This window comes from Anarrhichthys ocellatus, unplaced genomic scaffold (genome assembly GCF_004355925.1).
Source record: "Anarrhichthys ocellatus isolate YVR2014 unplaced genomic scaffold, GSC_Weel_1.0 scaffold2, whole genome shotgun sequence".
NCBI lineage: Eukaryota > Metazoa > Chordata > Actinopteri > Perciformes > Anarhichadidae > Anarrhichthys > Anarrhichthys ocellatus.
In genome coordinates this window covers 16,751,641-16,774,710 of record NW_022280032.1, presented here as the reverse complement: position 1 = coordinate 16,774,710, position 23,070 = coordinate 16,751,641, and the positions used below count along the sequence as shown (strand labels likewise).

General features: G+C 41.6%; 3 protein-coding genes across 4 annotated transcripts; 1 reads left to right on the top strand and 2 right to left on the bottom strand.

The window, feature by feature from the left end:
• The first annotated feature begins 2,507 nt into the window (after positions 1 to 2,507).
• mterf2 (mitochondrial transcription termination factor 2) lies at positions 2,508 to 5,099 on the top strand. 2 transcript variants are annotated; one of them, XM_031867283.1, is made up of 2 exons: positions 2,508 to 2,552; positions 3,149 to 5,099. In XM_031867283.1, the coding sequence occupies exon 2, from the start codon at positions 3,176 to 3,178 to the stop codon at positions 4,301 to 4,303; it is 1,128 nt and encodes a 375-aa protein (XP_031723143.1). In that variant the 5' UTR covers positions 2,508 to 2,552; positions 3,149 to 3,175; the 3' UTR covers positions 4,304 to 5,099. The 2 variants fall into 2 exon arrangements, with proteins under 2 accessions (XP_031723143.1, XP_031723152.1); XM_031867292.1 differs by lacking the exon at positions 2,508 to 2,552 and adding an exon at positions 2,627 to 2,646.
• Positions 5,100 to 9,298: 4,199 nt separating this feature from the next.
• LOC116392896 (dihydrofolate reductase) lies at positions 9,299 to 13,731 on the bottom strand. The gene is made up of 6 exons (XM_031864723.1): positions 13,349 to 13,731; positions 11,657 to 11,706; positions 11,271 to 11,376; positions 11,015 to 11,141; positions 10,472 to 10,587; positions 9,299 to 9,990 (listed from the first exon to the last, which is right to left on the bottom strand). The coding sequence occupies exons 1-6, from the start codon at positions 13,447 to 13,449 to the stop codon at positions 9,900 to 9,902; spliced, it is 591 nt and encodes a 196-aa protein (XP_031720583.1). The 5' UTR covers positions 13,450 to 13,731; the 3' UTR covers positions 9,299 to 9,899.
• Positions 13,732 to 14,557: 826 nt separating this feature from the next.
• Positions 14,558 to 23,070, bottom strand: cry1b (cryptochrome circadian regulator 1b). The gene is made up of 11 exons (XM_031864710.1): positions 22,316 to 23,070; positions 20,093 to 20,201; positions 19,563 to 19,705; positions 19,253 to 19,437; positions 19,041 to 19,129; positions 18,307 to 18,447; positions 17,773 to 18,084; positions 17,488 to 17,639; positions 16,841 to 17,043; positions 16,174 to 16,311; positions 14,558 to 15,553 (listed from the first exon to the last, which is right to left on the bottom strand). Exons 1-11 carry the CDS (start codon positions 22,471 to 22,473, stop codon positions 15,471 to 15,473), a joined length of 1,713 nt encoding a protein of 570 aa, XP_031720570.1. The 5' UTR covers positions 22,474 to 23,070; the 3' UTR covers positions 14,558 to 15,470.

The following is a 23,070-nucleotide window of genomic DNA, read 5'->3' as shown; positions in this document are numbered from 1 at the left end:
CACACACACACACACACACACACACACACACACACACACACACACACGAGAGACTGGTGTAGGTGGGAGTCATTAAAGTCTTTCAATTGTAACAAGTCTAAGACAACCAATGAAGCTAAAAAAATCCAAGTGACAGAACCTGAAAATAAAAAGTTATGTTCCTGGTTGTACATGAACTGTTGATGGACAGGTTTTCACTCAGGTGTGTTCAGTCACCATGCAAGGTCGCTGTTAAGAGGGAGTGTTTATGTGCGCATGTGTTATCAACAAACATTTGCGAATGCTTGCAGTGTGTGCTTTCTTTATCATCATGCTCCTATTCAGTGAGCCTACTATCTGAACTAAATCTAGAAGTATCGGGTAATCTATCTGGCTATTATTGTGTTTTTTTCCTCTGCACTGTGAGGAAACGCAAAGGATTCATTCAGTCTTGTGCTGTTTATCAGCTGGAAGGAGCTGCGGGTCCAATCAGATCAAAATACCCTCAAATCAAACAATGTGTAGGAATGTAGTGCTAGTGGCATCGTAATGTTGCACTTTGCATCATTATGTGATGTTTTCAGATTGTAACTGTCGGGGGAGTGTAATCTGTTGATACTAAACATCTCTGCGTGTTAGTTGATAATATATTTAGCTTGCCCCATCTTCTGCCCAATAAGTTAATATGTCACCACAAATCAAATATTGACTTTGATACCGTAAAGCAACCAGACGCAGCACTCAATCCTTCACTCAATGATTAATGGCTTTTTCCAGCTAAACAATAGGAACAGATAACTTTACTACTCAAAAAGATGAATACACTTCTTACTGGCGTTGCATTCAAGTTTAAATGTCTCTTGTTCAAAATTGCACAGCCAGGAAATCACAATAAGAAAACACAAAGTTAAACCTTTGGTATACAATGTAAAGCAGCGTTTCTTTTTCTACACTGTGATTGAGTGTGCTCATGACAATGCAGGCTCTCTATCTCTCTCTTTCGCTTTCTAAGGTTGTAAGTGGGAGGCAGTTTGCTCTCGTATTATAGAACAAAGGACAAGCACACTGCCTGGAAAATCCTGTACCTTAGCCACCTTTTCAGAAAGTGGTTCAGGGTGTAGTTTTGGTATCACGTTTGCTGTAGAGGAAATGTCTGGCCGCTTTTAAAAAGTTCAGTTGAATAAATGGATGGGTGGATCATTCCTAGTGTAATTAAGCACATTTTTATTTCTTAACTCCACCAAGCATCACCTTGTGTGTGAGCATCTTCAACGGGTCTGATAGCCTGTACCACATTTTACTTCTTCCTCTTCCTCTTCCCCTTCATGCCCTATGACTGTGACTCTGCGCCAACCTTTAATCCAAAACCCCCAATGTTGTGTCTTATTGATGCTATTGTTCTCTGAGTTTGACTGTGATGTAGCCTGGTTACAGTTGCTTCATTTATTTGAGTGTTGATAAACACAACAAAGTCACAGTAAGTATGTGGCAATATGTCTCAAGTCAAGTTACACGTCCCACACCAGCTACATATTTATCAGAGGGGCTTGACAAAAATTGGATCACAATCCCAAAACAGATCAGGGGATTCTGCACACTGCCAGTAATATATATGCATTTGTTACACCTCAAGTGCTGCTTATGTTTGAAGTTCCTCAATGCTGCAGAAACAACAGGAGCGCTGTAGCATGACAGGGTTCATGCTGATTGCGTGATTTTACTTAAACCCTCGTCACAAGCGAGGGACATTTTGAACAGGCTGACTGCAAATAGAAGACGAGTGAATGACACTGTTTACTCTGCAGGCCCACATGTTGTTTCATGCCCTCTGTTCACTGTCATGAAAGTCATTTCCCATGAAACACATGCAAAATCAAATCTTTGTCTCTCTTCTGTGTTTGTGATGGTTTAACATAATTTATCTAACTATCAGTGGACTCTGATGACCAGCTCCTGTCAACATATTGGGTATTAAAAAAGAGAGACACACCAACCTGTTTTTTTTCCTTTGAGGCGCATCATCTGTTTACTAGTACATAAACTAAAATGAACCCAGCTACCCACTCAGCAGCAGCAGCTTCTGTGCTGCTGAGGGAACAGCTTGCAGAGCTGGTGATCAAGCATCATGATTAAGCACCAACTGTGAGAAAACTCTCCGTGTGTTCAGTCCAATTCAGCCCTGTGCTGATTACGCTCATCAGGGCCCCGTATGCTGCAGGGTTTGGAGGTGCACCAACTGCTGTTTGAGTAACGGAGTTTTGCCAGAATTATTTAATTACTGGACATATGGGCTGCAATAAAAGAGCAGAGCTTTGAAAAGAGGAATGAAATGGGGCATTGGGAGCATACAATCAAACACTTTTCTACGCTCTGTGTGATTTTCCTAAAAAAAAAAAGAAAGAAGTTATTTCAGGGTCACATTTAAATTAATCAGTTCTCAGTTACGCTGCTTTGCACCACTAGGCACCGCCTCTGCGCGGCGCTGTGGGTGCACAAAACAACAGAGACTAATAGTAGAAGAAGAAGACACCAGTTTCATAACAAAACGTCACATCCTCTGACCGCTGCTATAGGTAAGTCGCTTTTTTAAACAAAAATGTCGATATATTCGCTGGATTCTGAACATACACACCTCTGTCAACAGTTACCGATACTAACCACTAACCAGTTAAGTCAGGAGGTGAAATCACACAATGTCCCGCAATGTTCGTGCCTCTTCTAGCCGCTAACGTTAGTTAACTAGCGAGCTGAACACCTAACACCCAAATACAATACTGGACGTCATTCAAGAAGTCTTTTATTTTGAAATCGTGGACTAAATGCCTTTTATTTATCCGCGCCAACTCTAGTGAGACGTGAAGATGTAGTCATGTGTTACCTGCTGGTCATTGACTGGGACTGACTTAGCTCCTGCTTTTCCATTTCCCCACATGAAACATCTGGCACCAGCTGTGCAGAATAACAGTTATCTTCTGTGTTATTAAGGCAAAGCTTTGATGAATGGCGTTTATCAACACAGCATACAAAATAAACACCAGGGTAGCCTCTCTGTCAAAGCAGGGGGCTAATAGATAGATAGATAATAGATAGTATATATAGTATGTATATATAGTTATATGCCTGCTTGGTTTGTCACCCACTGCACTTTCTTCTTCTCTCGCTCATTCAGGCGATCTGCATTTCGGACTTCGCATCAATGTTGCGTTTGATCGCAACGTCCCTGTGCCTCCGGTGCCAACGTGCCACAGCTCTACCTTTACACCTGAGACCATGTGCAACACTGAGCTCAGCAGAGAACCAGCAGACCGTGGAAGCTCTCTCTGATCTCTCTGTGGACATCCAGAAGGTCCGGCAACTAAAGAGCTGGGTTCTGCATCAGAGCCCCGCTTATACTAAGGAGGTAGCTGACCTGCTGAAGGACATGGGAGCCTCGGGGTCCATCATTGCCCGGATCCTTGCAGGCCACCCTGAGGCTGTCCTCTGTCACCCAGAGCAGATGCAGGCTCAGAGGGAGCTGTGGATGTCTGTGTGCCCAAAACACAAGGAGCTGGTCGGTATAATTGAGAAATTCCCAGCCTCCTTCTTCACCTCGTCGAGCCACCACGACAACCAGCGGAACAACATCGCCTACTTTCAGAGCTTGAACCTCAACAAGCGGATCATCACCAAGCTGATGGCCAGCGCGCCGCAGAGCTTCAGTCGGCCGGTAGAGCAGAACGAGCTGATGGTGCGCACCCTGCAGCAGGCCTACCAGGACCTTGGGGGTAATGAGGCCAACATGAAGATCTGGCTTCAGAAGCTGCTGAGTCAGAACCCGTTTGTTCTCCTTAAGCCCCCCGAGGTGCTGAGGCAAAACCTGCTGTTTCTGAGAGACAAGGGCTTCAGCACGGCCGAGCTCCTCCACCTCCTGTCCAAACTCAGGGGCTTTGTCACCGGGTTGAACCCGGACAGCATGCGCCGCACTCTGGCGTACTCCCAGGACACCATGGGCTGCTCCGAGGCAGAGCTGCGGGACATTATCCTCGACTGCCCGGCCGTGCTTTACTACCCTGACATTATTGTGGCTGAGCGCTTCAAGGGCCTCCTCAGCGCCGGGATCAGCATGTCTCAAATCAAAGAGACTCCGACCGTTCTGGAGCTGACCACGCAGATAGTGAACTATCGCATCCAGCGACTGAGGGTGCACGGCTACGACATAAGGACAGGTAGCCTGGAGGTCCTAAACGGCACTAAGAAGGACTTTGAGACGAGCTATGGAAAATTACTGTTACAAAGAGAGAGGCCGATTTTCAACCCTGTCGCCCCTTTAAAAGCAGATGACTGACAGAGGTTGTATGGACTCATGCAAGTGAATTAAGGCTGTGTAAAAGTGTATTGGTGATTATTTATACCTATATTTTGTCAGTATCAGATTACAGTGCCTTAGGTCTTAAGGTGCACTTATTTCAAGCATTAAATCTACAAACAGTACACACTGAAAGCAGCACACTTTTACTGCAGGTGTAAATTGATATTGTAAGAGATGAGAATGGTTATGTAACACCTTCCCAGAGGGATGAAAGGGAGAAAAAAAGCAAAGGCATCTACATATGTCACGCTTTTTGGGGAAGATGTCATCCCTCACCAAATAAAGAATTTATTACAGCTTATTTACAAGTTACCTCATTACAATGACTTCACATGAAACGCTGCATGACATAACTGGGTAAAGGCAGACGTGCCGACTGGTCTATCAAATGTATTACTGAGTATAACTGAGGACAAACGAGGCTTTTCAAAGCATTTTATTTCCAGCCTGTGTAAAGTGCCTCCGTTTCACACAATGTTCTTGGCAGCACTATTGTTCTCCTCAGGGAGGAAATCTAACTGTGTCTCAGAGTTTTAGTGTTACTTTACGGATGGAGGCTCTTTATTGAAGACGATTCACTGCTGAAATGTCATATCATTTCTAATGAATTCACATGCACACACACCATAGGATAAAAATAACTCCCTCTGCAATATTTATTCAAAAAGCAGTCGAGTTTCAGTTCATTTAATCAAGATAGATTTTCCACTATGTTTGGCTTTATTAAGGTTTTCCTGTCTTATGTGTGTCATATGAAGGTAAAAAGACCGCTTTTGGGTTAGTGCCTACATTTATTTTGACGTAGGCCACAAAAAATATATATATATATATATATATATATATCTTTCTGAGCATTGTCAGACCAAGAGACTGCTTTGTAAATTGGTCCCCCGTCTTTTTTCTTAATGTGTCCTAATGTTTCAAAGCCAGCAAAAGCCCTCGAAACATGCGTAAGAGTGCCTTTAATGGCAGTGAGCTTCACAGCTAATGTAGCCATGACTTTATGCCTGAAGCTTCCTGCGCTGTCATAATGTGGAGGATGGGGGTCACAACAAAGAGTGAGGACTTGCATGTCTTGAGGGTGTGTGTGTGTGTGTGTGTGTGGGGCGGGTGTACGTGAACGACTTCCACCGCCCATCTGCTGCCGCCTGCATCACTCAGCATGGCTCTGTAGTCATGGTGATAGCCACTGGGCAGATGATGCGAAAGTGAGTGCATCTGGAAATGAATTCGAGCTCAGCAGATGGATGATCGACTAGAGTTCATTTTTAAACCATTCACAACATGGAACCCCCGAGGGGCAACAACAGTACCTCGAGTGCTCCGCAGCTTGATGTACTGAAGGTTTCTTATTTTACGCAGAGACAACAGAGACATTTTCCTCAAATACATTGTGTTGCAAGGTCTTTCAGTGGTGCAGAGCAATAAATACATGGAGGTAATCAGGATGCATCAATGTGAGGCAGATGAGACGAGGCCTCAGGTGTGTACAGTAAATGCAAGTTACCGCTATTACTTACCGGCATGTCCTCTTGTCCTCTGTTGCTGTTTCAACCCGTGCTGTGCTTTTGAATTACACACACGAGCCAGAGAGGTTAATAAGATGGAGTGTAAATTGTCCATTTTCATTTCAAACACGACGCTGGTAGGTATTAGCCACGCTTAACAAATTGCTTTTATGGGTCATACCTCACCTGAAACAGATGACATCTGCAATTAAAAGGCTATGATTTCCAGCTGAAACCAGAGCTTTGGACGACCGCTGCTGCAGTAAATATTATTATCAAAGGCGACTAATGTAGGAGAAAAAGAAACTTTATTGCATCTGTGTTAATCCACAATATTCAAAGACTTTTCACCACAAAGGAAAACCTAAAGTTACAATATACATTTAAAATCCGTGTTTGGTTTCCCTACATACTAATTTCCAGCCTTAAACACGGCTAATCTGATGTTGTTATGGCTCTGGTGTTTCATCACTTCTATAAACATCATAGATTGTGATTTGAACTCCACTTTTCTCACCTTTGCCAGAACGTTTGTTTTCTGTTATAACTTGTCACTCGAGTAGCGACTCCTACCTGCGCCCAGATGGGAGAATCCAAATATAACAACGCCGACATGCTGCGGAAGGTAAATAAATGTCACAGTGATGGATATTCAATGCACAAAAAGTAAATAACTTTCTATATTGAACGTTGCAATCTGAGGGTCACAATTTTGAAACATTGGCTCATCTGTCACTACCGGTAATTTTGCTTCTTTATACAGAAGGAGCAAAGGTGGGGGTCAATGTTACAGATGTTTTGCTCTCAGACTGATAAAAACAACAATGAAAAACAAACGGCCAGCAACCAAAAAAAGCGACGGGACGGCCTTGGCGCTGCAACATTCTCATACAACACAGTTATCTTTGCACGAGGCAAGGGTGAATTCTTCTTTTGCACAATAGGAAAGATACATTTGGGCATGTACGCTAACACAGTGAAGTTCAACTGAGTTCTGTGCAAACTAAGTAGAAAGTTATACTACGTACATTTTGTTTGAGATACTATACTATCACTTTGTGACTTTTTTTCAACATACTATACTATGACTTTTGAATTGACATCTGCATGGCATAGCTACTTAGCTGTAATACCCATATATTTTTGCCTGCTACCGGCTCACTTTCCAGGGCGGCAAGTGAGCCGGGCTCTGAACAAATATTAACAATCTTAAAAACACTTTATTGCCACATATTAAAATGCACACCAATTAAAAGTTAATTGGTGTGTGTGCCTGGCACATCTGGATGTTTTTATTGGACTTCAACAGAAGTCAATCCACAAATGTGTACTATGATCTACAAATATTTCATAATCCACAAACATTGAATTAAAAAAAAAATGTACATTTACAAAAATACAGAGCAATTTGCAAATATGCATAATTTACTCGGTCAACATATTTGAATTTCACATATAAATGGTTTGTATGTAAAGTGATATATACATATTTGTGGATCCATTTTTATGGATCACTTCGTGTTTGGTTTTAGAGCCAAGTGACATTTGTGACTTTCCTCCTTGTTGTTTGTGGACGTTTGTCCAATTGGTACCAAAGCAGAACTGGAAAATAATCAAGAAAAGGTGGCGAGGATCATAAGCTGACAGAACTACAGTCTATGGCAGTGTTCCCAACCTTTAGGTACCTCTAGGTACCCACTTAAAAAAAGAAAAGAAAAGCCAGCACGACTCAATTCACAAAAGGACGCATCTATAAATCCTGAGAAGAGTATATTTGTGTGTGAATCAAAGTTCCTGACTGTTTTTAGTGCCATTTCTGCATCACCTTACATGATCTTAAATAGATAAACCAGCCATTCTGAGAGATACCTTTGATAAATCACAAGTTTGTTTTATGTATGTGCTAATAAAAACATCTTGTTTTCAATAGGACCACACAAACATGTTAAATACTTTACAAATTAGATCAAATAAATGCATGTAGGCAGAGTTAACCGCCTCTCTTTCCTTCATTAGTGAAACAAACAGAATGTAGCTCGTCTTTGAACAATGCGGACATTCAACTGTTGGGTTGAATAATGATGCTGCACCTTGTCCGTCACCTCTTGGATGAAGATATTAGGTAGACTCTTGTCTTAGTCTCCTATCAGTAGCCTATTACACCGTCGTTCCGTCAGCTCATGTGACGTAATGTCGCCACCTCCTGGTGTAGCTAGTAACTGCATCTCATAATAGTGGATGTTTACAGATCTGCTGTGGCACAAATGAACTACACACAGTTCACCAGCAAAAAGAAGGGAGGTCAAAAATGTCACATGGCCCACAAACCGAACAGGAAGCAGTCCACAGATGTGCAGAAGTTATTTAATGTGTACTAATGCAGCTATCCTTTGTACACATAAACCTATTACATTTATGATTGAAATTAAAATACGTGCTTGCAAAGTAAATTACACATAATAGCAAAGCTGTGGGGTGGGGGGGTAGATATGTTTATGTATAGTGAAATATTTGTGCATAATGGTAAACATTTATTTAGTCATCTGGGGATTACAACTATTCAAGTCCAATAAAAACTTCCACACTAACAGCCGCCTTCAACCCAACAGGGAAGCAGGTCTGAAATACATGAAAACACTACATGTTACACAGGTTCACACCTGTCACACAGGTTTACCATGTTGCCCTCTCGTCTTCTCTCTGCACTGACGCCAACGGTTATTGTAAAGACGTGTGCACCTGCCTCACTCCACCGGTCTGAACCAACGCTGCAGCTTGAGTTCCTCTTGCAGGTAGTTTTCTTCTTCTTGTTTTAAGTAAATGGCAGACTACATACCAGCTTTAAAGTTGCAAGCTACCACCTGCTGTACCGGAGTATGAAACATCATGGCTTTACGACAGCTTTTTCATTATAAAACAATAGTATAAAAAAAAAAAAAAAAGTTATATTCTGGATAAACCCGTTTCATCCAAAAAATGTGAATAAAGCGCTTCTAACCTGTACCAGTTTGTCTCATATTCCCACGTAAACACAATGTTTTCCCCTGACTGCCAAACCTTGAATGAGTAAATATACTTGTTGATTTCTTGCTGATCCTGTTTTATGCTTGGCAGTGCTGACAGAGTCACAACAGACGACTATCTTACTTGTTGTTACATGTTCAAACCTGCATGTAATCGCTGTAAATCTATAACTTCGATATGTAGTAAAGTCGTCGTGACCATTATGAGTCAAAGACTATCAATACCCAATAGATGTAGAGGGTACAGATACTGTTAATGGCCTGTGTAACCTATCAAAGTTGGTGGTAAAATCTGGTATGTATTGTTAATCAGTCACCAGCATATAGGTTGGCTTTCTGTTTGTTGTCACATTGATATGCCTCCATCTAGTGGCAGAAGGATCACATAACGCCGGATGAATAAAGTTAAAAATGAATTCACAAAATGTCAGTTGTTACTCCATTAAAAACTTGATTTATTTTCAGAAAAACCTCCTAGATTTACAAAAGACTGCACAGTAAAAAAAACAAACCAGTAGGACAATTCACTTGTGGCTTTCTAAGCAGGCATCTGTCATGTTGGCTTGGAAAGGACCAGATCTGCTGAGCTACCCAGAGCACAAGCTGTCATCCACACAGGCCGACTGACAAGCATATTCTCTGTGCAGCTGCAATATTGCTGAGGAGAATGACGAGATGCGAATGCTGACAACAGAGGGTGGCAGGGGATTTAAAAATAAAAAAACAGAGCAGATCATGATGTCCTACCAAGCAGCATCGATGGAAGAAGACTTGGCTCGACAAACTGGACCACTTTTACAGTGTTTGTGTTTAAAGTATCTCATTGATTACAAAGAGTATAAAAAGGTCCCATTTACACTGGAATGCTCAATGACTACGACAAAGAGTGTTAGCAAGACTTTGGCTTTTACAAAGATATGACGACGCACCGTGGGTTTGAGTTTTGGCAGCATGTCTCCACAGTCTATCCAGGAGGTGACTCTGCAAAAAATCTCGACAGGTTTTCAAGGCATTTTATGACGTTGACTCTCCGTTAGTTGTCTACACCGCGTCACCGGTCACTTTCTTGAATACTTGGAATCTGTACTTAATGCCGTTCTCCTCTTGGATTCCAGTCGGTACATCAGGAAATCTAGTTTGGAAACAAGAAGAAAAACGGTTTTGTGAGTTAATTTAAAAAAAAAAAGGGGCAAAAAGCTGTCAAATACAATAATTGAATAGATAAACGATATCTATACATAAATGAGCTTTCATTGTGGAAGAAAGCCACAGTAAAGTAGAATAATAGAAAACCATAGAAACTAAGAAAATACCAAAACCAAGGTAAGAAGCTACCTTTATTGAACATTATTTGCTAATTCACTAATCAAATTCAGTGTAATTGAAGTAAGTGTTGATGTCAGTAAATCCTATTGAGATGAAATATTTAAACCAAAACATTCTGAAAGTTACAATTTAACAACTCTCTCAAGGGAGGCTTGACATGTATAAAATAACTTTGCATGTAAAAAAGCACGCTTTCGTAACTATTAACCTTTCAACACCAGCACATTCAGCCTCAGTGGTTTGAACAACCTGCTCTATAACAATCTGAGGATGAGACGAACACATACCCTTCTTGTTCTTTAAAGAGTTCTGTGTCAAACTCAGGGAAGAAAATGTTGCAGTCAAAGTCTGCCATGACATCTGTCAGGTAAACCAAGTCACACCACGGGTGCTTCAGCGCATCCTGATCATAAACAAGAAGCCACAGAGAACTCGGTCACATTAACAGTACTAATAACCGGGCTTTTCCATGTGTATTTTAACACAATATGAGATATGAATGATCTTTTAATGAGAGAGGAAACATACTGACATAAGTAGTAAGGAATCTAAGCTGCACAACACAACTTTGCAGCTCCACTTGGCACACCTGTTTACCAACCCTGCTGCTGGGAGTTCATGTTAGAGGTTAGATCCATGCTGAACTACGGGTTGTTACTCTGTCAATATCTTGCATGTTGTCTAAAGTTAGTGCTCACCAAATGACATACATACCAATGCAAAACAAAGAGTTTGGTTACTGTGACTGAGTAGACCAGATTGAAGTTGGGACTGCTGGATAACAGGTTTGTGGAAACATGCGTGAGGGAAAGCTCAATGCTCAGGTTTACCTCGTAGACCTGCGTCCCTCCAACAACCCAGATGGTCTCAATCAAGTCAGCGAGGGGGGGCTGTGCAGCCAGACGGGCAGCACTGTCCAAGTCTGGACACAAGAAGTGGGCGTGATCTGGAACCGTCCTGTAAGAGGAGATATCTCCGTTAGATTGAGAAGGACGAGTGACCATGAAAACCTAGAATCTTTTGTGGACGGCCCCAAATATCTTGTTGCCCTTGTTGATGCAGGTATTTGTGTGAGCGAGCACTCACTCCATTGTTGTGCTCAGCACCGCATGCAGCACATTGGCCAGAGGAAAATCAGATTTTGGGACGGAGTACCAGCACAGTTTCCCCCAAACCATCAAGTTCAGCTTTCCTGAAACAGATAAGAATCAGATATTTGACACTTAAGTCCAAACTATTGCAGCTCTCACGTGTCTTGTTGTGGCACATGGCACAGGACTGGGTTTCAAAACCTTGACAGTTTCAAGTACCAAATTAATTTCATCAAGTAGGGGTGAATATGGATAAAATCTTGTATCATGGTTTATGTAATTTCATATCATGATAAATATTGAGATATAATACATTTGGAATAAAACCCAGCCCTATATAAGGCGGCTTTAATATGATGTAATATTGACGTTGAGGATTACCTGGTCTCGACACCCCCAGGACATGGTTCCTAAAGTTCTGGAATTCAGATCTGCAAGAGTCACATTTTAAATATGATTGCAGTCAGCTCTGTTACCAAGCTCATTAACCCTTTGTACTGCTGCTTATAGTTTCCACACAGAACAAATGATGCCCGAGTGAATACAGTGTAGTTCTACAACATAACTCTACTCCCCATGAGGCACCACTTTTATAACTACTGTCTAGCAGTACTGCTGCTACTTGCTCTACTGCACCACTATACTCCCCACTTGTACTGCTGCTGTACTACACCTTGACATCACTGGTAACTTCAGCATATAGCTGCTGCTAGAAGGCAGACCAGTTAACTTTGCAACTAGTGCTGCAGCATTTTTGATTCATTAACGACATACTCAGGAATTAAATGACAATTTTAACAACTTCATTTGACATTTGTCAGTTAAAAATACCAAACATTCCTCTGGTCACAGGTGTTTACGCCAGTTTCATTGTATCATGTAGTTTTGATCCAACAAAGTAAGCATTATTACTCACGTCACTGGTATATATTTATGGACTATTAATTAACTAGTGAAAATCATTATTAGCAGCTGCTTTCATCGGCTAAAAGCCTTTAAACTTTTCTTTAAACTTTACCTTGAGGTTTGCAGAGAATGACATGCAAGCTAATAGCTAAAGTTCCAGGGGTCTCAAACTCATTTTCACTCTGGTCCACATCAGCATCACGGTCGCCCACAAAGGGCCGGTTGTAAATGTAAGACGGTGTAAATGTAACTACTCCTAACATATTGGTCAATAACAGTCTCTGCATTTGATTATTGTTTATTCAAGTGTAAAAATATTGTACATGCAGTTATATAAATTTCTGTTATTATAACTTAAATCCTTTTAATGTAGGGTTAAGAAACCCACATTACTCTGTCAAAGATCAAAATATTAAAGAAAATATCAAAGACGAATATCAAACACAAGTTATTACAATAACTTTGTTCAACGCTTAAAATCCTTTCAAGGGTGCGTTTGCACAATCCCACGTGAAGTATTTCATGTGTTTTAAAGCCACGTTTAAAGTAGTCTTCAATGTACTCACAATACATTTCCATTTCAAATGTACAGTAACCAGCCAAAGAGCTGCTTCTGTGACTGCCTGTTTAGGTATCTCATCATTTTGACTTTCTATCTCAGAGTTATGACTTTCTATCATAGTTATGACTTTCTGTCTCATAATTTCGACTATGGGGATATTTGTATTATCAAGTCTAACTTTTAATTATTTCATTTTCTATTTAATTTTTTTTAACTTTTTTTTTTTTTTTTGCTGGCGGATTCGCGGGCCACATAAAATGACGTGGCGGGCCGGATTCGGCCCGCGGGCCTTGAGTTTGAGATCCCTGAGCTGAACAGTTCAGAAAAGGCATGTGACTGATGACTGATAAAATACACAGGAGACTATTGACTCTCTTTTGAGCTGCACACAAATGGAGCAATCACTGATGGGCTACACATGTATACTATCAAGACAGTTGCAGGCCTATTGTAGCTTATGGGCTAACGTTATATAAAACAAGCTGTCCCGCGACATAGCAGCCTACCTGTATTAAAGGATGTCCTTAATTACAGGTAGGCTGCACAGCGTTTCCTGACAGCATTAAGCGTTTAACAGACGTCATCACAAACGGTTTCACTCTTACGGTAAGTCCCAGGGCATTTGTCCATCCTTCCCGATGCCCCTGCCGTTGCAGACCGCTGCAATGAGGCGAACAGGCTTCTTCTGCACTTTGTCCCCGTCCATGTCTGTCTCCAACTCAAGCAATCACAGAAACAAGACCGTACTTCCTCAACGCGCGAGGGGACAACTTATAGAGGCTTGATCTGAGCTATCACCGCCCACCGACCCCGGGAGCTGTTATTGGACACGGTGGAGATGCAGTGCATCCTCGAGGGGATTTTAAGCTTCCAACCTTCACAGTGTGTCTCGACAGCACAACAGAGCCAACTTCCCCACACCGAAGCTAACACCGACCGTGTGATCCCACAGCAACGTGATTCGCTCACAAGACCGTCACGGTAATTCGTTATAGGCTCCCTCGAGCAGGCAAAGAAAAGCAGAGAAATAAACTTGGGAGAACACACACAGATAGATTTTAATACTTGATAAACTCCTGACAAAGGTTGGGTATCTTATGTGAGAATTGCCGCCGATTAAATAAATAAAAAAATAGAAAGGTTGGTAATTAACACATGGCTTTACTTAAAATATGACTATAAGCCTATACTGCATCACGTTTTCTCTATCTAAGGGCACCGATTAGTGCACTACATCTTCACTGGAAAGGGTAGCAAGAGGGCACTTCATTGTGTTTTTTTCCCCACTGGAAGGGTATCCTAGAAGGCACTTTCTTGTTTTATCTACCATAGGGACATCCAAGAGGGAGCTTCATCATGCGTTCTCCTCTGGGAATTCACCCTAGAGAGCACTTAATCATGTTTTATCTACGTAGAGGCATCCAAGAAGGCACTTCTTTGCGTTTCCTCCAATTGAAGCACACTCCAGAAGGCAATTTAACATGTTTTATCATTACCATTGCAGCATCCAAAAACACACTTTGTTTTCTCCTCTGGAAAGGCACCATAGGGCATTTTATATCTACTGTAAGGTTCTCCAAGAAGTCACTTCATTGTGTTTTCTCCACTGAAAACGCCCCTCCGAGTCCACCAGTGGACCTACTATAGGTTACTTCAAATTTGTATAAATATCTGCAACATTTGAGGAAAACTAGATGAAAGGTAAACAAACATATGTGGGAAATGATGTGATATGCAACACACTATCTCAAACTAATTGTCTCAAGTTCACATACAGTGTATAAGGGCAAATACAGGCGACTGCAAGTAAAATGTTCAAGTAAAAAACAAAAGGATAGGTCATTTATTGCCATTTCAATACAGTTAGAATTTGGTCATTTTTTATACAAAAATAATACATTTACAATCACCTGGGAGACAAAAGCACATGCATTCACAGTGGAACTCTTTGAGTTTTGGTTACACATTATTTACAAAAGTAGTTTAGAAACCACAGAACCAAATATAAAAAAAAGTTGGAAATTAAAACAAATATTTACAAAATGTAAAATGGTCTGCTGTATCGTCAAACCTGACAGCCTTCCTTCTAATATTCAACAACCGTGTGTTATCTCGGTCATATGTCTCAGTGTCAACAGTGGCTGAGGGTGTCAGCCATAAACAAGAAATCTTCCACATTCTCCGGATTGTGTTGTTGTTTCCCCATCACTCAGATGGGAATGAGATTTCATATTTTGTCATTTTCACATCAAGATGTAGAGGCCGAAGCAGTCAGGTATTAAAAAAAAATATCCAGCTCACTATATATGAGAAGTGAAGCCTAGATAAACATTCAGCTGATTTAATAATCCGCTGAATTACAGTTTCACCCCAATGCCTGACTGATGTGGGGTGTTGGTGATCATGACTAGTGGTTTTAACTGTTGTACAGTTACATACTGTAGTGGAAGACAATTGGTTTTAAGACTTGATAGATCAATTGTTTTCATCCTTTTCTACTCCGCTTTTACAGGGTTCTCGCTCTTCAATGTTAGCATTGTCTCTGAATTCCTTCCATGGTTCCTGAGATGTGCGATGTGTCCAATCCGGAGACCAAGACCTGTTATGGATCTATGGATCTATCCATGGTTGTTAGTTAAAGTTACTACAGTGTGTCAGCTGAGGGTGCTTCAGGAGAAGATGATATGCCGATGACTGAGCGACCCTTTATATTCTGCTTTTTGCACACTAGTTGCTCTGCCTCCAGGATTTAGAGCTGATTTTGGGTGGAGCTTCTTCACGGCACCGCTTCTGCGTGGAATTACCTCTTTCTGCATTAAAACATAAAACACTAAAGTCAATAAATTAGAACAGTGAAGTGAATAAACCTATCAAGCTGCTACTTTCTTTTGCAATTCAGCAACTTGGCTGAGGTCATTTTATTGTTTTTGAATATCAGAATCAGAATCAGCTTCATTTGGCCAAGTATACGTGCACAGAATAAAAACAGACAGGACTGTTATGCAGTTATCTACAGAAGTAGAGGAAAATAGGAGGGAATGCTTTCGGTGTTCTGTGAGTTATAAACAAACATTGAAGAAATAAATAAATAAATGCTGAATGGATATACATGCACTGGTTGGTTATGTGCAGTATGTACTTGTAAAGATGTCTGTAATTACATCTGGCTTGTTTTGGGAGCAGTAGTTTAGTCGTGTTCGGTAATAAAGCTCAATATTCAGTTCCCAAATCCTGCAGGCTAGGGATGGCAAATATTTGATATCACACTGCCAGCTGACCCAAGTTTCATGGGTATCAGTTTTAGCCATGTGTAATGACTCTGCGTAAATAACATGTTAGTATCTTGTACAATTTGAAATGTATGTACTGTATTAACATTCAAAGAACTGTATTTTAACCAATGACAATGTTAACCATCCAACCTACATACCTGTTCGAGATATTCCTGCATATGTGGAGAGGCCTTCAGAGGACCCTCCCGGACCATGACTGGTCCCTGAGTGGACTCCTCCGACACTACTGCCATTCGCACCATTGCTGGGATTTGCAGGTACTGTTGCCAGCAGACCTGCAAGGAGACAAAGAGATTTTAATTTACACAACTATAATGAAACCGTGGCTCTATATTTCTGGTCTCATGAAAGTGTTTCTACATCTGACAGCCAGATGTTTTTGTGCCTGTATAGTTGCTACAAAACAGCAGAGCTATTACTGGGGTTTTATCTGCACACTGCCCCTTATCGATCGCACAACAGAAGCATTTATCTAGTTGTGCTGTATTCTATTGCAATGTTGTGTAATTTGCATTCGTCGAAAGGCAAAGCAATCGCTCCGAATCAAAGAACAAGTAAGCTCTCAGAGCTACAGTCCATCATCGTGGTGTATGGGGTTGGGTCTCATAACAGGTCTCATTGGGAATCCTGGATTGCGTGAGTGACTAAAAAGTCAGAACTATATATAGGAAAAGCCATTTTCATTTGAACTTTGTTTTATCTGTATAAATACGCAACCTGTGTTTCCAGATATTTTGAAATGCATTACAATGATGGCAGGAGAGGGTGAGTCTGAGGTTTTATATATTTGGTTCGTGTCCCTACCCAGTCCTCTGTAGCTGGAGAGCTTCTGGTAGATTTGCTTCATGCGCTCTATGTTGACGTGGCTGGCCTCAGCATGGTTCACCATGGGCCTTGGGTAGTGGACTCCTATGATACACTTGGCTGCCTTCTGCACTTCCTCTGGGGCATTCCAAGGATCATAGATGTATTTGGCTGGAAAGCCTCTCAATATGGGCAAATAACGCCTAGAAGCAGAGAAAGAAGAGAATGAAGACGGATTTGGAGGATAAACGATGTGTGGAACATGATACAAGGTAAAGTAGAATATTGCAGCACACTACAGATACACGTACGTGTTGTCTGATAAGTTGTAGTAATGTTGCAGTGGATTTGAAGTTATTCACGTCCAGTAATACGGACTGTGAAAGCTCATTCTTTTCTAAATTAATATTGGCTCTTTAAATTAGTTCACAGAATTTGCTTCATTGTTCAATTACTTCACATGACTATATTGTGACAAACCTTGACAAATCAGTCCCCCCATGTGAGGCTACAGAAGACCACAAGCTAACAATGAGATATTAGTTCCCCATTTGAAATGACTGCAGGGAGCACAAATACCCACGACATCATGAGCTTTTGAAAGGTGCTTTTATGTTCATGTGATGCAGATGGAAGTACTGACTGACCGTATGAAGTCCCCATTGGGGTCCGTGCGTCGTCCAAATCCCACAGGGCAGTAGCAGTGGAAAAACTGCTGGAAAAATGAACTGCACGAAAGCCACATCCAGCTGCCAGCATTTACACTCCAGTCCGCGTCTATGAACAGCTCTTCAAACACCTGTACAAGACACAGACAGTGGACAGTTGAGACAATGCATGCTAGTAGCTTCAATCAGAGCAAGAAACATCAGGACAGCAGCAGATAGGCACATTAGATACTCAGATACTAGATCCCTTTTCTCTGTTCATACCTTCATGCCTTCCTCCCAGCTGACCCAGAGGTCTCCCCTGGTGAGGAAGCAGGCCACAGCATGCCTCGCCAAATGATGGATCCACCCCTCCTGCCTCAGCTGGGTCATAATGGCGTCTATCCAGGGAAAGCCTGTCCCTCCCTCTGCCCACTTAGCCAGCGCCTCTGGGTTTCGGTCCCAGGGGATCTGCACACAAACAGGGTTTCCCTGCATCTTGTCAAAGCAGGGGTTGTTGGTGGCAGTCGTATAGAAGAACTCCCTCCACAACAGCTGGCCGTACAAGGAAAGTGGTGGAGTGCTGTTCTTCTTGACCTGATAAGATAGAGCACACAGTCTTAGAAAAAGCTATACTTCATCATGATTTTAAGATGTAGACGGTGTAGTCATTTTAATGCCTATATCACAGAGTAGTGCCTCAGCTTATGCTTCTCACATCAACATAAATCTGAGTGAAAGTAAATTATGATAAAACGTGAAATGGCTTTTTCCAAATATGAAATGTTTGTGTTGTTTCTTGTCTGTGGTCCTTCATACCTTCCTGTAAAGATCAGTAAGTTTGAAGTGGAAGAGCCGACAGGAGAGACATCCAAAGCGCAGGTAGGGGCTGAGGCCTGTGGGACTGGCCAGCAGGGAGTTGGCGTTCATCCGTGGACGCTCAAAGTTTGCCACCCATGCCTGAAAAAACAGGTCAGTCAACGTTTGATTAATATAATCCCACTGTGATCGCTGAGAGAAAACACATGACAGACATCAAGTGAAACATTTAAGTCTCAGGACTCAAACACTGAGGCTGAAAAGAGGCGAAACAAAGACGCTGTTGATGGTGATATAGCATATAAACACGGTGTGTGCAAATCCGAGAATCGTCTCGTCAAAACTACATTAGTCATCCATGTTTTTTTACGATGATCAATCTTTTCTTTCTAGTTATGAAGAAACTGATCTCATTTGTCCCCATTCTAGACAAAAAAAATAAATCAACCTGAATGAAGAATCTCTGACTCTAATAATGACTGTACAAACCGGATAACTGTTACATGAGGTTCATAGATGAACCTTCTTAGATTTTTGACACTGATGTTGTCAAGATAGACCTCGTGTGTTTGATCACCATCAACCTGCGTCTATTTCTATTTAGAAATGTGTCTTGGCTCAGTCTCCATAAGTATGTAATGACTTAAGCTAAGTAAGCACTCAATCTAAAGTTAATCATAACTGTATTAACTTCTTATTTTGTGCTTATACTGTGTAGTAAAATGTATTTTTACCTTTCTCTCCAGATGCCGCTCTAGCCTCATGAGGGCTTCTGTTTCTCCACCTGGCCAAACTGCTGTGGTCAGGCCCTCGGTCTCAAAACCTGAAAAAGCACAATATTCAAAAATTGTTCAAAGTCTGGGACTTTATTATTATTATTTGTAAGTTTGTTAGGTGCATGAATGAATATATATATATACATATATATCAAATAAATAAAACTTACCAAGCTCTTCCAGGGAGGGCACCGCAAACTTGTCATCGTGGTCTTCGCTGATGGGTGTGGCACATTTTCTGATGACCTCGGATGTGATCGTCTCTGCAGGCAGCTCCACAGCATCCATACGGTTGATGAGGGCCTGGAAGCGCTTGTACGTGAGAGGACACTGACCATCGTTGAGTTCTATGATCCTTTAGGAAAGACAAATGTAAAGGAAATCAAAACAAGTCTTCACAAACTCAAAGCAGGAGGGGAAAAGCAACAGTGTTTCAAACTATGGGACATTTGCTTCAACTAAAATTGTAAAGTCACTCACTTGTCCAGATTGTAGAGGGTGTGAGCAGTCCGCACCATGACCTCCACCCCAGCCTCGCTGGCTAGTTTTTGGATGGCAGCATCACGCTCCTTGCCAAACGGCTCAGAGTCATACTCGTAAGATAGACGGTTAATCTGCCATTCCTGAGGGACAGCAACAGATACAATTCATTGTTGTATTCTGTAAGGACATGCATGAAAACGATGGACTGACCACATTGATTATAGTGAATGTTATTTTTTACAAGCAACAAATTGTTTTTTAACTTCAAACTTGGCTTCAAGACAACATGTAAGGGCACTTAATATGTAGCTGGGGTCATAGGCGACTTTTATGACTGAAAAAAAATGAAATATCTTCGTATTTAATTTTCAAGCAATCATTTTGGGAGGGCAATTGCACAAGTGTACCGTAAACATTTTCCATTGTTTTTCAGCCACTGCTACATGAGCTATAACATTATGTTAAAATCATTTCAAAAAGCTAGTTTATTTCATTACAAAGCATAAAGTAGAAGACATCGATCATGCCTTAAAAATCCGAGGGAAGACATCTGTAGGCTGGCCTCTGATGACAAACAAGCGGGAGTTGAGTTTGCGCAGGCTGGCATCCAAGTCCTCCAAACACTGCAACAAAAACCTGGAGCAGCCAGGAGACTGGATGATCAAGTAATTGATTATAAACCAGAGGGTTACAAGATTAAATGCAGTTTGTATTTCCGTTATGCTGCCTAAGAAAATAGACACAAAAACAAAACTATATTATATATGAAGTATGAATTAAAGTGCCTGAAAGCTGCTCTAAAGTACAGCGGTGCGGCAGCCTGGTAAACACGTCTGACAAGCAAAACCTCCTTCAACATCTCGACCAAGGAGACTACGCAGGGAGAAATGCAGCGCTCTGATTGGTCAGCCTCCATCGTTACAGTACGCAACAATACTTTTGTCACCACATTTTGACAATGTCCGATTTAGCGATAGATAATCTTTTCGGCTATTTCTTTTAATCAAAACTTTAAAATAAAAGACATATCCATACGGCTCATGTGCACAAATGACCAAATAAAATAAAAAATTAAAATTGTGACCATCAGTGATATTTACAAAGTATTACATAAAGGCTACAGAACAAAAATCTCTCATCAATGAAGAGAGTGCGTGAAAGTGAGGTGTTTGAATGTGAACAGGCAGCCCTCTGCTGGTGAAGTCTTTTCACACACACAGTGGACCGTACACAGCTCTGGCATAATGTCGCCAAGAGCAGTAGCAGACAGACAACTGCACTTAACACAACGGCGAGTGTGCCATCTGTAAGGGAATGTGCCCACGGTCATGTTGGACAATCTATAGAGATAGTGTGCTCAAGGTAAATGAGGAGGAGGTGTAGCTGACTATAAAGAGGGTCTGGTGAGTGCGTGTGTGTGCGTTTAATGTAGGTCAAAATAGTGAAGTAGTGGTGATGATGTAATCACCATAACACTGACCCAATTTCTTCCGTTTAGGGCTGAGCATCAGAGTTAGTAAGCTTGGAAAAATGTGTTGTCATCGTGGTATAGTGCATGCTTACTGCCTTAAACACCTCCTCACAGGACACATAGGTCAAAGCAGGACTACAGTCAATGATACAATGCGCCATCTGAACGTCAGCAGAGGAGAGACTCGAGGAAAACGTCAGACTATTTGTAAAATTCGCTCTCTTCGATTATTATACATCTCTTTATATAGTTATCATTTACTTCCATTAGTTGTATTTTAGCTAAATGAGCAGCTCCTTGTCTGCAGAACGTTACCAAAGCTACTGGGTGGCTAACTGATGCGGTCATGCCGACGGCTGAATCCAAAGAAATGAAGATGCCAAGCTCATCACGCTCTGTGGATTATTGGTCCTCATTGGGAGGACTGAGAACAAAATGAAAACTAATACATGCTGGAACGAAGAAGACAAATAGTCCCAGTCATCTTTTATAACATCCCGTATTATTGTACTTTGTATTATAAAGCAGGATACGTCAGCCTAATCAAAATCACGAGGACTTCAAATGAATAAATCCTGTCTGGTTAAATAAAGGTCAAACAAAACAATGTCTATGGACAGGTTTGTAAACTAAATATTCAGATTGTATTACAGGTTTCATTCAGTAAACTGTAGGCTATGTTAGACCTTTTGTGTTTTTCTTTCGGCACTCTGTGAAAACTTGCTGTTACTTGTTTACAACTCAGGGGGGAGTGACCATATGGTGACCTCCACATGGTGACATGTAAACACTGAGAGAAACACAGACTGTTTACAAAGTCATGAACTGTTCATTATATAGAGCAACATTTAGCTGTTGTGTCCAACTCATCTAAAACATAAAAAACACACCAAATGGTGTGAAGATATAAATCCCTATACAATTTTAGAAGCTATCATAGAGCATGTTGTCTGTTACAGGTGCCAGATTTGCAGCAAGACACCTTTTAACAGCAATAGGTATAACTGATTAAGATGAGTGGGACATATTACACATTAGTTATACTCTTTAATATCTAGTTTCACAGTAAAGAATGTGCAAAAACACTGCCTAGGAATTATCCAGAACTGCGAACATCTGACCCATTTGGACAGCCAGACAGGTGGTTAAGTCAGTGTTAGTGAGACCATTGGATGGATAAGCAGAGTTAAACTGGGTTATCTGGGGTGAGGTGCAGACACATATTCTGTTTAACCCTCCACCCACCTATCACCCCCCCTCGCTCTCACGTCTAGTTTACCTCCACCTGTTGATGCCCACATTGGAGGACCCTGCAAACCAGGGGTCCAGGATGTAAACGCAGCGCAGGGAGTCCGCATCCCGGATAGAGTCCCTTAGAGACGGGTTGTCGTGCAGCCGGAGTCCCTTCCGGAACCAGTGGATGGTGTTGACCACCATGTCGCCTGCTTTCTTTCTTTCTTTATTCCCAGTTGTGTAGCAAGGAGGGTGGGGGATTCCCAATAACAACAAAACAGCAAAATAGTGAAGTGTCCATTCACAACCGAGTCCAAGCTTTGAACCTGGTCAGTGGGTTGGTGGAGTGGTACCGGTGGTGGTACTGGTTGGTCAGACCTTAACCTTGCTCCATTAACTCAAACACAGAGGTGCGTCTCCTGAGCTGCAAAGTGGGACAGCAGACACCCGCAGCAGACGCGAGAAAAACGGCCAAACTCTTGACCAGTAGCAACGATGGACGTTGATTCAAGTCGTTCAGAAGAAACACGTTTTCAGCCAGCAGCGATGTTTAAAATGATGTATTTTTTTTCTTTAGCTGTCGCGCGAGGCGTGAGTGAAGCCCATGTAACTACTCGCTCGCAAACAAGTAGAAAACGCTGAAATAGCTCCGGTTTGTCTCCGCATGTAACGATAGTCTACACATAAGATACCGCACATCCGTCCTCGATAACACGGTAATTATAACAGTGGATACATTGTAACGCCTGGTAAACACGTCTGACAAGCAAAACCTCCTTCAACATCTCGACCAAGGAGACG

Excerpts from the sequence above, each read along its gene's own strand:
- LOC116392896 (XM_031864723.1), bottom strand. The coding sequence starts at position 13,449 with ATGGACGGGGACAAAGTGCAGAAGAAGCCTGTTCGCCTCATTGCAGCG. Across the intron at positions 11,377-11,656 it reads CCTGGGGGTGTCGAGACCAG|GAAAGCTGAACTTGATGGTT; the intron begins GTAATCCTCAAC and ends TATCTGTTTCAG. Across the intron at positions 11,142-11,270 it reads GTGCTGAGCACAACAATGGA|GACGGTTCCAGATCACGCCC; the intron begins GTGAGTGCTCGC and ends CTCCTCTTACAG.
- cry1b (XM_031864710.1), bottom strand. The coding sequence starts at position 22,473 with ATGGTGGTCAACACCATCCACTGGTTCCGGAAGGGACTCCGGCTGCAC. Across the intron at positions 19,706-20,092 it reads TCTTCCCTCGGATTTTTAAG|GAATGGCAGATTAACCGTCT; the intron begins GCATGATCGATG and ends GCTGTCCCTCAG. Across the intron at positions 19,438-19,562 it reads ACCCTCTACAATCTGGACAA|GATCATAGAACTCAACGATG; the intron begins GTGAGTGACTTT and ends TCTTTCCTAAAG.
- mterf2 (XM_031867283.1), top strand. The coding sequence starts at position 3,176 with ATGTTGCGTTTGATCGCAACGTCCCTGTGCCTCCGGTGCCAACGTGCC.